The sequence below is a fragment of the Panthera onca genome, chromosome D2 (genome assembly GCF_046562875.1).
Source record: "Panthera onca isolate mPanOnc1 chromosome D2, mPanOnc1 haplotype 2, whole genome shotgun sequence".
Classification (NCBI taxonomy): domain Eukaryota; kingdom Metazoa; phylum Chordata; class Mammalia; order Carnivora; family Felidae; genus Panthera; species Panthera onca.
In genome coordinates, this window is record NC_138349.1 from 71503974 (window position 1) to 71520312 (window position 16339).

Genomic DNA, 16339 nt, shown 5'->3' on the forward strand with positions numbered 1-16339 from the left:
GGCTCGAACTCACGGACCATGAGATCATGACCTGAGCCGAAGCCAGAAGCCCAACCGACGGAGCCACCCAGGCGCCCCAATGTTTCTTTCTTTTTGAGAGAAAGCGAGCACCAGCAGGGGAGGGGCAAAGAGAGAGAGAGACGGAGACGCAGAATCCGAAGTAGGAGCCCATCTTCCATACAGCGTTGGGTAAGAATCTGTGCTCACATCTCTCCCTGGGGTGAGCCTCCCTCCTGCCAGTCTGTCGTGCCACTTTGACCCTCAACGGAGGTCTCATATACACACGGCTTTGTCCCGAGCTCCCTACCCTATTTCACTGATCTGATCATCTATCCTCAAACCAATACCCACAAACAACATTTCGATGGCCTTCGAACGCGTTCCTAAGTGACACAGCAAGTCCCCCCCTCTTATACCTCAGTGAGCTATCATTTCTCCATCCACGACTTTGTGCCAATTTGTCCAATTTCTCAAAATATCCAACCATGATTTTGGTTCACGTTGCACTCTTACAAAATGATTCGGAGGGAATGAACGTTTTGATATCACAACATTAGCCCACCCGGGATGGTTCAGATCTTTTTCTACGTCTTCTGTCTCCTTTTCACCGTTTGAAAGAAGTTTTTGTATACCTGTTGAAGTTGATTCCTGGATACTTTATGTGTTTGACAGCCATCAGGAGTTGGTATGTTTCTCCTTAAGTTTCTAGTTGGTATTGCCACTCTAGACGCAGAAGTTGATCTTCCATCCAGGGCTGCTCACTCGTTCGCTGCCTGACTTTGGATTCAGAATCACTGAGGAAACACCCCCCAAGGTGTTTCCCTCTTGGTATCGAGGCACCTGCAAGGCTGATAAGTTCATCAGGAAATTGCATATGAGCACAGGCTCAGACCGGAGAAAATGCTGGAAAAGCACCATGAATACCCCCACCCCAACAAAGGATATCCTTGTCCCCCCAGATTCAACATCTTCTTCCTGCCTCCACAACGCATCCAGGTATATTCTGCCTCTACGTTGATGGCTCCTTCCGGCAGAGAAACTTTATACATACGTGTATGTAATATAGGGATATTAGTATCACATACTGAACTATCGTAAGCTGTCAAACCTACGAGCCCGGGAGTTATTCTGCCTCCTCTCACAATGCGTCCACACGATAATCCAAATACTTGCGGGTCTCAGAACCTTCACCATAATCAGCAAGTCAGCAAGTATAGTCACTTGCTGGAATCTTGGGCCCACGGTGCAGGATCGTAAGGCAGAAGTCTGTCGGCCTGGATCACCATTTTCCTGAGAGGTATTAGTTTTAAAAGTTTTTTTTGATCTGGAAAATTGACATCTAAAAATTCCCTTCCGGGGCGCCCGGGGGGCTCAGTCGGTTGAGCGTCTGACTTCGGCTCGGGTCACGATCTCACGGTTCGTGGGTTCGAGCCCCGCACCTGGCTCTGTGCTGATGGCTCGGAGCCTGGAGCCTGCTTCGGATTCTGGGTCTCCCTCTGTCTCTGCCCCATCCCCGCTCATGCTCTGTCTCTCTCTGCCTTAAAAATAAATAAAAACATTAAAAAGAATTTTTTTTTTTTAATTCCATCTGTAGTTGGTAACTTACCACCTGCACTTTAACGGATGCAATAGGACTCATCGGCCATGCTTAATCTTGTTATTTTTTCCAAGGAAAATCCATTTCAACCAGATTCAAGGTAAAAGCTTTCTGGGAGATACCATCTGCTCTTCAGTCAGTCATTGGATGCGATAAGCTCGTCTCTGGGAACCCCTGTCTTGGCTTCCTGGTCACCTGGGGGCTATACAGGAGCCCTCCCTCCGGGGTCCGGTCTACCCTTCAGCTACGGGCCTGTGCACCTCGGCCACCGCCTCCCACCACCCTGCAGGGGGCGCCGCGTCAGGCCCGTGCCCGGTGGGCTTCTTGAAGCCCACGCTTGCTTAACTAGCACCAACCCTCTCTTCTCTGTGCGCAACAGCAGTCATCCGGAGGGGCTTCCTGACTCGAGTAGAGCCCCCAAACAGACACACCTCACATATTTTAAATGGCTTTATTAAAGGCTATTAATATAAAATACAACCAAGTTACAAGTCGTAAGAATTCTTTCATTTTTTGGAAACGTGTATCAAAGAAAGGGAGGCGCGAAGAAAGGGAGGGGGGCTCTGACATCCACGTGGGGTCCGGCGCGCGGTGAGGGCTGGGCGACAGACCCCAGCTGTCCCCAAGTGGACAGCACTCCCAAACCCAGAGAGCGGGGTGGGGACCCTCCCCCTCCCCCCAAGTGGAAGAACGGAAACTGGTTTCTGACTTCCTGGGGGAGAGTTTATGAAACACCCAAAGTCACCCGAAGCAAGATGCTAAATCCTTGAGCTAAATCCCAGGTGCGCAGAAGGGAGAGCGGGGGACACCCCAAAACCAAATACCGGCTTCAGCTGAAAAGTGTGTCTTTTTAAAATAATAAATATAAACGTCTGGTTCTAGGAACTTCATCCTGACACAGGGGGTGGGGAGGAGGTGGCCAACCTAAGAGCTGAATTTTTCCTTACTGACCATCTTTACAAAGACCGCCCAGGGTTACGACCAGGATCCGCGGGTCAGGCGGGATGGGGATTCGCCAGCCTGTGTCCTCCGGGCCCCTTCACGTCTCCTTCTCAGAAGCGGAGCAAAGCCACACGGCTTGAGGATTTCCTAAGTTGTGACTTTACATTTCATCTCAGGAGGCTGCCCCATCATGAAACATTAAGCCCTGTCGTAAGAGATAACTAAACACTCGGGGTAGCGGGCCCCGGGCGGCACCGGGTGACGCAGAGGCTTTCAACAACCCCCTGCGTCCCCGCAGCCCCCTGGGGTGGGGGGCGGGGCGGGGGGACGTGAAAGGAATAACTGGGCTTTAGGAGAAAGTCGGAAAGGCCTCAGAATTGTCTCGCAAGAGAACAGACACATCACTGTGGGCTAACTGTCCCCAGGTGCAGTTCCTCCCTGGTCACATCAGCGTCAACGAATATAAACTCACACCTGGACATCTCTCTCTCTCTCTCTCTCTCTGTTTTTTAAGGAACCCTGTTTTCAAGCGCGGGCTCTAAAACAGTGCACTGCCCTCCAGGCTGGAAGTGGAGGCAGGTGGGAAGCCCGGCTCTGAGGCTCAGTGGCTGACTCGAGGGGCTGGCACCCCGGCTGGGATTTCTAAGTTCCCTTTTCCGTCCCCGTCACGTTCTGAGCCTTTTTTTTTGCCCTTGGACGTTTCAACTATCCTCAAATGGTACAAGAAGAAATCTGCATTTGCCATAACGCAGCCAGTCACCAACGTAGGAAGGTCACATCCACAACCCCAAGGGGCCAAATGAGGTTCAGGGACATAATGCGATTGGCAAAAACCCAGCCAAAAGTTGGCCAGGCCGCAGCTTTGGCAGGAATATTCCTGGGGAAATAAGGCGCCACGTGCTTTACCCTGGACGCTGTGGAAACCACTTAAGGATGTCGTATGAGACAGAAACGCATTTTTAAAAAGACACACCTTGGTACTGAAACCAGGCGCTCACTCGCAGGACTCACAGGGGTTAAGGCTTCAGGTGAGGAGAACACAGTGAGAGGCAACGTGTAGATCACGCTCGGGCACGTCCAGCAGGGGGCGCAGCTCGGGGCCAACGGGCAGGGCGCAGGCTTCCCAGGGAAAGGGCCACTCTCCTCCTCGCCCTGCCCCACCCACGCCTGGGGCATGGGCCACCTTGCCCAGGCAGCCTGGGGGCCACCTCCATCTGAACCGCAGCGGGCAGCAGTCTGGCTCCAAGAGACACCGTGGACAGGACCGCAAGGGTCTCCAGGGGGCGCTGCAGAGACGACTCCTTCTGCTGGTGGTCAGGGATGGCAGAGAGATCCATCAGCAGAGTCTAAGCAGTCCTTGGGATGAAGGACGTCCACTGCCCCTGCCAGCCTCCTGCTGGAAGGTTCTACCGCAACCGATCAGAAGGGCTCTGTCCTCCAACACCTGCCACCTGCCCTTCATTCCTGCAGATGCCCCGGACCCGGGAACACCCACCGGGGCCACAGGAGGAGCAAAGAACCTCCAAACGGAAACCAGTCCACGCCCAAGAAGAAATGGAGCCTCACAACCTCTAACTCTACATACAAAATAATGACAAGTTAATACAAAACTTTCAAACATGCAACTCTTCTTAAACGACGATGAACAGCTTGAGTACGTATCAGGGTGGCTTAAAGACCATCTCTGCTATGTGCCAACAGTGGGGTTCCTGGAAATGACATGAGGGTAGAGCGTGGCACACGATGCAAGGGGCGTGGCGTCAGGAAGCCCTGGGCATCCGGGAATGCTGGGTGGGGAGGAATCTTCCCGAGGTCACGGCCAGCCCGGCACACTGAGGCCGCCACAGCCGAGGGCATCACCGACAGCCACCCAGCAAAGCGCACGCCGCTCATTTCAAAAGGGGAGAGGCTAAAGGAGAAAGACGGAAATCGCTTTTATGGTTTTGGGGACATCGATGAGAAAACTCTTTCTCCGGGGAGGGGGGAAAACCGGGTGGAATTGGGAACAGAGGCTTTATTCACGAGACCTACTCAATGCCTTAACGGTCGTTTAAAAATTCCAAATGTAAAACTTCTGTTTATCAAATCACTGAAAATAGCATATATATCTGGCCTTACCAAAAAAGAGAAAAATCTGGAAATCCGGACAAGGCGATATTTACCAGTTTCCAAATGATTAAGAAAAGAGCGTACAGAAACCAGGAAAATACACAGGGAAATATTGCCCTTTTTTTTTTATCCTCCTCCGCCACACCACTTTGGAAAACATTTAGGGGTTCTTGGTTTTATTCTTATTATTTGGTTGTCTGATACATTTTACCAGTTGTCCAGAAAATCAAATCCTGTCTTCAAGACGACATTACTTGAGGTGACCTGCGGAAGGGACAGAAACACAGCAAAGTAAGATACATTTTTTTTTTTTTTTTTAGTTATGTATAATCTAAAAACAGCATCTCATTTAAATTGACCCAAATGAGATGCCTTGCTTTTATCTCGGAGGCTCCCTGACCTCAATTTGCCTCGGTGCTTGGCACCAGAAAATGAAATAAACTTCAGGGTGAGCTACTCGCTCCGGGATCCAAAACTTCTCCCCCCTCCGTCCCCAGGCAGGTCTGAGAGCAAGTTTACAGACCTACCCACAGAGAAGAGGAGAAAAATGTATGTCCTCTGTCTGTGCAGGGACAGGCATGTTGGAATTGAGTCATCATGGAATAAGAGGACAAATGACAAAGACAGTCTTTCTACTGCTTTCTAGCACAAGCACGGGGGTCCGCCGGCGGGCTGCAGCCCTCCCGGGTGAGGACAGGACACCGTGACACCCCACCCTCCACGTAACTGGCCAATGGCAAACTGCCTATGTGGAGACAACGCGGCAAAGGACTAAGCACATTCACAGGAAGCCTGTCTCGGGCCGGTTTGGCCGCATCCGACACTGATGCAAAGTGGGCCTTCAGGCAAGCCGTCCTCTCTCTGCTTTCCTACCGGTTTCTTCGGTGAGGTTGGCCATTTCCCTCTCTGCTTTGCACTCAGGAATCCGTTCTTCCCGAGGATTTCACGTGCCGTCTCTGACTCTGCCCTCCCCCTCCACTTTCCTACGTCTCTGCGATTACGACTCTCATACTCTACATGTCAGAGGAAGAGCCAGGTGCCGGGTATGAGAGAAAGATCACTGCGGAGGCACGGAGGCCAGCCTGGCACATGTGCCAGAAGGAGGAGGCAGGCGAGAAGGGTAGAGACACAGAATGGAGCCAAGAGATGGGGCAGGGTACCACAGGAGGCAGGGCAGGGAGGGGCCGAGAACGCTGGCTCAAGACGGTGGGGACTCTGAAAGAACGAGCTAGAAAGCGGAGGTGCGGCTGGCGGAAGGCGGGCGGAGCTCCTGTCACAGGCCCCCCCCCCCTTCTTCGGGAGGACAACTCACAAGGCCACCTGCTGAGAGAGGAGCGGAGGCACCCGGAACCCCATTCCGGGAAACACCCTGAGGACGACCACAGCTCAACGTGACAAGACACAGCTGCTAGAACTGGACAAGGGATCGGAAGAGACGTGCCTCCAAAAAAGAGATACACAAATGGCCAAGAAGCCACATGGAAAGAGAGTCGACATCGCCGAGTACTGGAGGCCTGCGAATCCAAACCACGAGGAGACCCACAGATACCATCTCCCAGCCATTAGGGTGGCTACGACCAAGAAGGAGAGAGAACACGTGGCGGTGAGGATGCGGAAAACGCGGCCTTCTTGCACACTGTCGTGGGGAAGCAAAATGGCACAGCCACTGCTGGAAACAGTATGGCGGTTCCTCAGGAAGTTAAGCACGGAATTACCATACGATCTACCAGTTCCTCTTCTGGCGATATATCCCAAAGAATGGAAAGCAGGGACTTGGGACAGATACTCGTACGGCCGCGTTCACAAGGAGCATTATTCACAAACGGCCAGGCAACGGAAGCCACCCAAGCGTCCATCAGCAGACTGAATGGACAAACAATGCAGGTAAATCCATACGGTGGAATATTATTCGGCCTTCAGAAGGAAGGCAATTCTGACCCACGGCACGACGTGGGTGAACCCCGAGGCCATGACGCGGAGGGCAACAGGCCGGTCACAAAGAGATGGACGCTGTCTGATTCCGCTTACGTGAGACGCGAAGAGTAGTCAAATTCGCGAAAATATAAAGTAGGATGGCGGCTGCCAGGGGCTGGGGGAGGAGGGAATAGGGAGTCGGCCGATGGGTGTGGAGTTTCATCTTCCCAGATGAAAGAGTTCTGTGGATGGATGGCAGCGATGGCTGCGTAACAACGCGAACGCATCTCGTGTCACGACCCCTGGGTCTACAGTATACTCAATATGGCACATGGTTACGTTACATGTATTTAACCACAACAGACGTTCTTTTACATATGAGTTAACAGGGGGAAAAAAAAAAAAAAAAGACAGCCAAAGAGTCTGCTAACATGGAGAAAACCAGCAAGGCACACACAGAGAAGGGCTTGTGGTGGGGTGGCCCCCAGGCGTGTCCATCTGCCTGGCCAATAGGTAACTTCCCCAGGCTCCAAAATCCAGACCCAATCCTAAAGACCACTCTTTTCCTCCCTCTGGCCATCCTCGTGTGGGAGCAGGTGGTCTCTTTTGATCCCTCCTGCCCTCCCCGCCTCGGGACTCACACAACGTGTCTGACTGCCAGGAAGCACTAATGTTCCCCGGGGTGTGCCGTCCATCTCTGAGATGGACGGGACACAGGACCTTGTCTGTGGTCTCACCCACGTACGTGAGCTATCCATGATTTCCCCCCAGAAATGGTTCTCAGCCATGCCTGCACCCAAACTATGGCTTTGTTCATCGTAAACCCACGTCTCAAAACCAAGGCTTCCCGGGGTGCCTGGGTGGCTCAGCCGGCAAAGCGTCCGACTTCACTTCAGGTCATGATCTCGCGGGTCGTGGGTTCAAGCCCCGCGTCCAGCTCTGTGCTGACACCTAGCTCAGAGCCTGGAGCCTGTCTTTGGATTCTGTGTCTCCCTCTCTCTCTCTCTCTCTGTCCCTCCCGTGCTTTCTCTCTCTCAAAAATACATTAAAAAAAAAAAAAATTAAAAAAAATTAAAAAAAAAACAAAACCAAGGCTTCCCGGGAATTTGAAATATAATGACTTTTGGGGTTGTTTTGTTTGTTTGTTTGATGCAATCCTCCAACACTAGATCCCTTTAAAGTCCTAACCAAACACTGGGCTTTCTCTTCACTGTCTCAGACCAACTGGTAAAGACAATGGTCGATTTCTTCCACAAAGAAATGGGAAAACACTCAGAAGGCACTCGCCCTTATTCTCCTACACCCTTATTCGCCTTCACGACATACTCCTCCTCCTCACCCGGTGACCCTCTCAGATCTTTCTTTTGCTTCCCCCCCAAAAGAAGTCCTTCCTTAGGATTCCTTGCTGGACACATAACCCTACCCTGCTTGGAAACGAGTAGCCGCCAATCACTCCTTGAAGCGAGAGTTTCCTGCGGCAGTGTGGCCGCTCTTGGGGGAGGCTCAGGGGTCCTGCCTGCTTCCTCCGTGCCCCCTTTGGGGCATCCGCCGGTCCCCTCCTCCCCAACACCCAGCCCAACTTTATAGACCCCTCGGTGGAGGGGGGCGTCCGAACCCCTCCCACACTGACCGCCTCCCCCCTGCGAGCTCCTGTGTTCACCGCCCTCCTGCGGTCCCTCCCCTACCTGCCCTCACACACGTGGGGAAAGGCAGCTGGCATCTGCGGCACACCACGAGTAACGGGCAACCAAGTCATGGCACCGAGATGGACCCACGAAACACGCCCCTGGTGGATTGGTCGGTCGCCGCTCTCCCGATCCCAAAAGTCGCCCAAGGAGTGGGCAGCGGGAGGAAGGGGGAGGGGAAGAAGCAAGCATCTGTGGCCCAGATGCCCCAGATGCCCAGGGAGGGGCGTCTGTGGCCCACCCGTCTTGTGGGAGGCCTCCCGGGGTCCCCCCCGGAGGAGGCGGCCACTCACCTGTGTAGGCACGGGTTCCGAGAACAGAGAGTCTTCTACGTCCTCTACGTCCTCCCGCCTGGCCTCGGGAGAGGCAAGCTTCCCCTCGGGCTCGGACGGGGTGGTGCTGGGGCGGGCCTGGACGGGCTGGGGTCTCTCGGGCTCGATGCTGACGCAGGGGAGGCCGCGCTGCTCCTGGCGGAGGTTGCCGGGCCTTTCGGCCTTGGCCTCCCTGTCCTTCAGGGCGGGGTCCTGCCGGTAACAGGCAGGCAAGACCTTTTCACCCTTCTCCATGGACTTGATCTGGCTGGGGGTCAGCGACTGGAACTCGGCCTCAGGCCCCTCTCCCCGGGAGCGCTCGGCGTTGATCTTCCAGAAGGAAGCTTCCTCTTCCTTCCGGGCGGGACCCAGGGCATCCAGGCTGGAGGACTTGCCGCCCTGGGAGGGCCGGAGGGCCTGCGAGCCCTGGGAGGCTTTAGACTGCCTCGGCTCGCCGCCCGGGCCGCTGCCCGGCTCTTGGATAGACAAGGAGCACACGCTGAACTCCATCTGACTCTGCAGCGGGGACACAGAAAGGAGAGAGCCAGCCTTACGATCCGGTGCAAGGGCTGCACCAGCTCACACCTCTGTGAGCCCGGCAACATCAACACTGGGTGTCGTCCATCTGCCGAAACCGTCTGCCCCTCAGGACGGCCATCGGCCAACCCACCGCACGGGAGCGCGGCCACCCAGGCCCCCCACGGCGCAGAGGCTCTGACTCACTGATGACTGAGGCCTCACTGCCTGGGGAGCAGAGCACCCCCTTGTCTTGTCGGGACTGATTCCAGTGCCTTCCAGAGGAGCAGCTGTCTGGCGGTGACCGCCCTCCCTGGGAAGGTGATTGAGAAGGTGCACGGCCCAGCCGGGCACAGCACGGCCGTGAAGGTCAACACCCGGCCCCCACCGCCCAGGCCCTTCGCTCCTGACCTAGGGCGGCGGGGGGTGGGGGGGGGTGGGGGGGGGGGGGCGAACAAGCGTGAAAGAAACCAACCGAGCCAGACCCTGCTTTCCTGGACAAAACCACGAAGGTCAAGGGTGGGCCTGAGTGCAGCCTCGGAGACCCGACCCACCCAGCCTCGCCCGCTCTGCCTTCTCGAAGCCTGCTACAGAATGCACGCCTGTGTGCCCCAATTCTCCCGCGGAAGCCTTAACTCCCAAAGTGACGGTAACAGGAGGTGGGGCCTTTGAGAGGTGATCAGTCTGAGATGAGGTCATGAGAGTGGGGCCCCCCACGATGAGACCGGTGGCCTTATCAACACAGACACAAGGGCAAGGATCTCTCTCCCACCGCTCACGGACACGAGGAGGCGGCAGTCCTGCAAGCCAGGAAAGTGGGTTCTCACCAGAACCCCGTCGCACTGTCACCCTGACCTCCGGGCCTCTACGACTGTGCGAAATGAACGTCTGCTGTTTGACCCCCACCCCCCACCCCTGTATTTGTTGTGGCCTCACAAGCCAAGCAAGACCGTGTGTCACGCAGAGGGGTCCTCTGCTGGGACGCTCCCCGCTCAGCAGGGCTCTGCAGCTCTGACCTCGTCCTGGTCCTGGGAGCCGGATGCCATCGCCCACCTGTGAGCCTAGGCCCCCGAGGCCAGGGCAGCGCCCCCACCCGGCCCGACTGTCCCAGAAATGCCTTCCTTGGTCCGAGACTGCTCGGCACAGCGGCCTCTAAAAACGCCAGTGCTGCTCTGTCCTGGAGAACAAATCATTAGACGGAAGGAATCCCAAGCCCCATCTCCAGGCCAGAGCACACGGACGGGGCCTCCCGGGCCTGCACAGCAAGCAGTCTCCCGCCTCAACCATCTCTAAAATCAATCTCGAACAATCTTGAACATTCCTCTCTTCCTCCCCACTTTGCTCTCAGATCCTCCTTTTTTTTTTTTTAATAAAAGCAATGAAACTGCACTGATAATGCGCAGAGTCGAGGAATCAGGAAAAAAGCATTTTCTTTCTACCTTTTGCATTTTGGGGGAGCCATTTTCGTACACGTATCATATGAGGCGGTGGTTCTGTTACGCATGTGATACGGGGTGTTGTGTTTTCACTTACTCGTGAGCACGGCCCACGGGGTTACGTGGTCTTTGTGACCATTATTTGTACTGCGTACAAGCTACTTCCCTGAGGAGCTGCCTCACCGTCTACTTAGCCGTTTTCTCACTCGCGGACAACCTGCGTCTTCTGACCTGTGTTCTTACCATTAAGGCTGCCACAACCACCTTCGTGCCTACAGCGCCCGCCCGTGTGGACTTCGTTTCTTCAGATCGGCTTCCCGCAGTGAAATGTCAAGACACAAAAGCTTTACACCTTCCCTCTCTTGCGGTTCTAGGCGCATACCAGCCAGCTTGTTTTCCAGGGCTGCCCCGATTTCTAACGCCACCAGCCCAGCGATGTATCAGAGGATATTTTCAGTTACTGTTTCCACGTGGACACAGTGGAATTCAAAACGGTGCTAACTTAATGTACAAAACACGGCTCTTCATTACTTGAAGGCATATGCCTTCGCTTGGTTTCACAAACTGGCCTGCGGTCTCAGTCTGACACTTCTCCAAAAGCCTGGGCTCTGGTGGCCACAGGTCACTACTCAAGGCTTGTAAATGAGATGTGATAAAGCCACGAGAAAAAACTACGTTCCAATCACGAGCACAGGTGCCCTAAAGCTCGCCGTTACACCAAGGAAAAGACGTCAAAGCTCTGATGGTCGCGGGTGCTCGAGTGCGTCTAATGCATTGGGCACTTTTTCGTTGTTGTTGGACTGGGTTTGGTTTTTTGTTTTTGTTTTTTTTTTTTAATTTATTTATCTTGAGACAGAGGGAGTGTGAGCGGGGAAGGGGCAGAGAGGGAGAGGGAGAATCCCAAGCAGGCTCCGCGTGGTAAGCACAACTGAGTCCGACGCAGGGCTCGAACTCCCGAAACCGTGAGATCGTGACTTGAGCTGAAATCAAGCGTCGGACTGAGCCACCCAGGAGCCCCTTGGGCTGGGTGTTTTGTGTTTTTTTTTTTAATTTTCATTCTACAGATGAGCAAACGGGACATTGGGAGCAATTCAGTGAACTGTCCAACCTGGATCCGGTCGTGCTGGGCATCATGCCAGGTACAGAAACCAGTGGCCACCAGGGATGACATCCACATAGACACCGGAGAGCCTTGCACACAGCAGGCCTTCTGTAAGTATGTTGATGATCTAATCTGACTTTCTAAAGGGCTGTTTTTGAATGAACCATTCTCAGTACTCTGCATATTTCCAAATTCCACAGTAGAATACAGGGAGCCTGTGGGCATAGAGAGGACGGGTTTCTTTAAGTAAGCAAGTTGCTAAAGATACCTCGGAAGTGGAGACTAAGGCTCAGAATGGAGTTGACTTTGATCTGGAAATTGCAACGTAAGGAAGGCACTTAAAAGCGAACACTTCATCAAGCCTCGGGCTTTTTTAGGATCAGCAATTTCTCCAGTGGGATCTCTGCTCAGAAGGCTCTGGAAGGCTAGGCTGAGCAACTGTCTACGTGGAAGGCAGCCACGGACGGAGCCAGGGATGCTGTGGAGAGGAGGCAGTCACAGTGGTTCCCAGACTGCTTCGGGCCATCGCTGGAAAGGCGCCCAAGCAGCACTGGCTGGATGTGACACCCTTGAACGCAACGACAGAATGACGGAGGCTGTGCCCATGGCGCCTTGGGCAATCGGAGACCGAGCGGCACTCCTCGAGGGACAGTGCCACCTGGTCAGAAGTCTGCACGGGGCGTTGGCAATAGTCCCAGTGAGTCCCCACTGGGCTCTGGCTCCTCTCACGCCTTCCTGCACGCCTTCCTCTGGTCACCAGGGGCCTGGCTCATGGTACCTGTTGTCCACAGCAGGGACACGTAGCACAGCCGGGGTGAATGCTACTCTGGAGCCCCCATTTTGGGTGCCCAGTGTCAGGTCATGGAGTCTGGGCTGCAAAGCTCCCCCCCAAGTAGTGTGGCCAAGCCACCGTCCTGTCCCGTGGACTTCGTCAGAGCCTGCAGTCCGGAGACTGCTGGGGACTGTCCCCCTTGCCTTCCACCAGGCCTCTGAAGGCTAAGCCATAGCAGAGGTTCTGAGAGACAGGTGTGAGGGGTGCCCTTCTGACACTGGAATGGGTCAGTGAGCAGGACGGGGACGGCCCTGCCTCGTGGAACTGACAGGTCTAATAAGGGGGCCTCTTGTGGACCCCGTGATGACCACCGGAAGGTGGAAAGCACAAGGATAACGAAGTTCCAGATGCCGCTTTCTTATTTCTGGGAAGAAGGCTGTTTTTCTTGGGGTGGAGAAAGCACCCTTGGGAAGGGAGGCAGCGTCGGCCGCGTCCACCAACGCTGGGCGACATCGAGCCGGGGCCCGGCAGAAGGACGCAGCCTGGGAAGAGCAGCCAACGGGTCAATGACTCCAGCTCGCCCACCCGGGGACAGACGGGAAGTCAGGGTGGGGGAATCCGACTCTGCAGTCTCACGCAATCTTTGAGATGGGAGATGGGGGAGTAAAGGGGAACCCCCCCCCCCGGCCCCCGTCGCAGCAACGGTGACAGCTCATCACCCCCTACCCCCACGTCCCGGGCACTAGCTAAAGCCCGAGGGAGGACGGCGCGGGAGGATCTCGTCCGGCCAAGCCAGGACTGGGTGTCAGTCGCCCCATGTGGGGAACTGGGTCTCAGCTGGCCGCGTCCGTTCTAAAAACAGAAAGACCACAACCGAGCCCAGGATCTATTTTTACGCCCCGCTCACTGGAGAGGAATGTGTAATATTTCAGTAAAGGGGGAGTGCGTGCAGCCAAAACTAACTGTTGGGCTTGGCAGCGTCCGACCCATCGAAATTGTTGAGACAAAGGCTACAGAAGCGTTGTCAGGAAACATCCTAGTTTACTGGAGCAAATCTGAATAAGCCCACAAGCCATCTAGCACTTATTCTCCCACCTCCTCCTCCAAAGAAGGAAAGAGGAGGAGAAGGTACGAAAAACTTTTAGAATCACAAAACCAGGAGAAGTGATAGCCTGACAGGGAAGGCACGGCAGGACTTGGCCACTGGGGGGTGTCAGACCCTCCGGGCCCACGGGGGGGAGGGGCAGGGCCTGGTGGATTCCCCGCCCCCCAATCCCCAGGCACTGGGCTCGGACCAGGGGCTAAATTACATACTCCTATGCTTTTCCCAGGGAGCAAGGGGACCTACAGACGCGTGGATTAATCCTGCTTCAGCCCCCATGCCCGTATGTCGGGCAGAGTGAGCCTGGGGAAAACCCCAACAGAGGCCCAACAGCTGGGAGGTGCACCGGGGCCCCGGGTGCCGAGTTTCCAAGGTTCAGGGGCCAATGACAGCCTCCACTGCCCTCCCCCCCGCCCCCCCCCCAGGGGCTCATCATCTCACGGGGACAACAATAGTAATGCCACATTTTCATCTAAGAGGCAGCCAGGTTGCTACGGCACAGCTTATGTATATGGTCCTGGGCTCGGATGTCTAGTCCACACCCCGCACTCTATGCCTTGATTTTCTTATCTGTAAAACGGGGCCGTTGCGAGGCTCACATGAGAGAAGGCACGGCAGGTGCTCAGCAAAGATGGGGGGCATGGGAGCCGTGGGAATCAGAAGAACGCGGGTTTGCGGCGGGTCTGGAGGACAGACTGGATCCTCACAGATGGATGGGGTGGGGGGTGAGCAATGGCACTGAGGCAGGAAAGGCCATGGCTCCTGGGGCAGGAGAGCACGGTGTCTGGGGCACGGGGCTGAGGGCCACAGGACATACCAGCCGGAAAGACCCCTGGGGCCAGAGGTGCAGGGCTAGGGCCACTGGGCTGAAGGAAGACACATCCCTCCACACACAGAGACCCAGGAAAGGTCAGGGTGCCACAGGGCTCAGCTCTGACTCTCAGGAAGGTGAGCCAGGGTCAGAACGGGTGCTGGGGGGCAACGAGGAGGGAGCCGTGACTGCTGGGCAGAGATGGGGGTCTGGGCGAAGAAGGTCCGGGGACCTCAAGCAGCACAGGAGTCAGGCGGGGACAGGGGCACAGGGTGGCTCCAAACTGTCACTGGCAGTAAGGAGAGAAGGCAAGCAGAGCTACAGGCTGGAAGCAAGGGACTCCTCTAGGCACTGAACACCCTGACGGGATGCCCTTCTGTCCCGCCACGGCCAAGAGCCACCCGCAAGCCAAACGGACTTGCGCTCCAATCTCTCTCCGTGGATTCAAGCCACCTGCCAGTTACAGCGTTCTTCGAGCCCCTGCCCAAAACCCTGACCCAGAGCAAGAGCAGGGACACTGATCTCCCAGGGGCGAAAGAATTCAATGTGAGTGCACATCCCGGACCCAGAGCACACAGCACGCAGGAAGTGTGATATCAATCACAGATCTTTCAAAAATTCAGCACAAAGCCTCCTAAGTGCCTACTCTTCTTCCCAAGGAAGGGGCGGGAAGGCCTCCCTACTCTGGGAATGGTTTATATTGGCCCTCAGAGACCTTTTGATGCAGAAGAAAATCAACGAACCGATCCCCACCAGCCAACTTACCATCCCCAAATAGGCAATGCACGCTGGGAGGAGGACCAAGACGGACAGAAAGAAGCCAGACATCTGGGGCAGGGGGAGGGGTGCATGCTTTGAAGGGGGGTTGTCCCTAGAGCCCAGCAACCCAGCGCCAGGGCCTGACCTGCCTCTGCAGACATCTCCTCTAAATTCCCCAGCCCAGACCCACTGGGGAATGCCAAGAATCCTCTCTGCTCCCTGCCTCCCCTCTCTGGAGCATTCCAAGTGCTGAGTTTCTTCCTCTCAAAAGATCAGTAGCATGAGAAAGGAATCCACCGAGGGGGGCCCACAGGCTGACAGATGGGTGGGAAAGATAACGGGCTGCTCACCCCCAGCTGGGGCGGGCAGTTCTCCCTCTGAGCCTCTCCTCCGTGCTGGAAGAGGGCAGAGAAACAGGGGCGCCAGGGCAGCTCAGTCTCAGAAGGACGCGCCCCAGGCAGGGAGGGCTGGGCTGGAAGACAAAGCAGGACTTGAACAAGGGGGTACTCTTCCACAGACCATTCTGCACTTGGCCCCCAGCCCTCAAGAGCACTCCCGATCACAGCTGCGTTCCGCTGGGGAGGGGATTCCTGGCCCCCGAGCACAGGGCCAGCTCACTCTCCATAGGTGGCACCCCCATGGGCTGGCCTAAATGGAGGAGCCCACACAGAGTTAACAACGATCGGTCAAGCCCCTGGCATTCTCAGTTCTGCCAACAGTCAAGACCCTCGGTCAGGCTGACCCTGGCCTCGGATGACATGACTGCCAGGCTAAGAAGTCAGAGCAGAGAAAGAGTTGGTGAGTGAACAAGGCCAACAGAAGAACGGCTGGGGGAGCCCTACCCAGCCGGCTGATCCCCAGAATCATAAGCAAATAAATGTCCGCTTTGGGCCATGGAGCTGTGGGGTAGTCTGTTATGCATCAACAGATAACTACTGGAGAGAAAGAGAACCCGCTGCTGGGCCCCGAATCCCACGCCTGGAGATCAGGGCCGCCTAAAACCACCTCCTGTTCGCAGCTCTCCAAAGAGGTTCTCACCAGTCCTCAGGGAGAGTGCGATGACGCCCGAAAAGCAAGGAGGCAGGGCGCTCCAAGTTCAGGCCAGGGAGGTGAGTGGTGGCACTTTCTAGAACTCAACGCTGACTTGTGCAGAGTGGAGCCGAGCCTCTCTGCTCTCTGGAATGGTCTCTGCTTTGTCTCTACAAGGTTCTAACGCTAAACTCTGTAAGTCCAACTTCAAGAGATCAAACCAAAAGGTGAGGACCCCGAGTGAGCCCGCCCGT

The 16339-nt window shown here is 55.5% G+C and overlaps 1 protein-coding gene across 1 annotated transcript in view; it reads right to left on the bottom strand.

Moving 5' to 3' along the window:
• Nucleotides 1–2034: 2034 nt before the first annotated feature.
• Nucleotides 2035–16339, bottom strand: part of CD2H1orf198 (chromosome D2 C1orf198 homolog) — a 30779-nt gene continuing 16474 nt past the window's right edge. Inside the window, exons 3-4 of the mRNA XM_060642791.3 lie at nt 8541–9074; nt 2035–4912 (exon numbers count right to left, since the gene is read on the bottom strand). Of these exons, the coding sequence (XP_060498774.1) occupies nt 4856–4912; nt 8541–9074 (591 nt within the window). The 3' untranslated portion in view covers nt 2035–4855. The remainder of the gene's footprint in view (nt 4913–8540; nt 9075–16339) is intronic.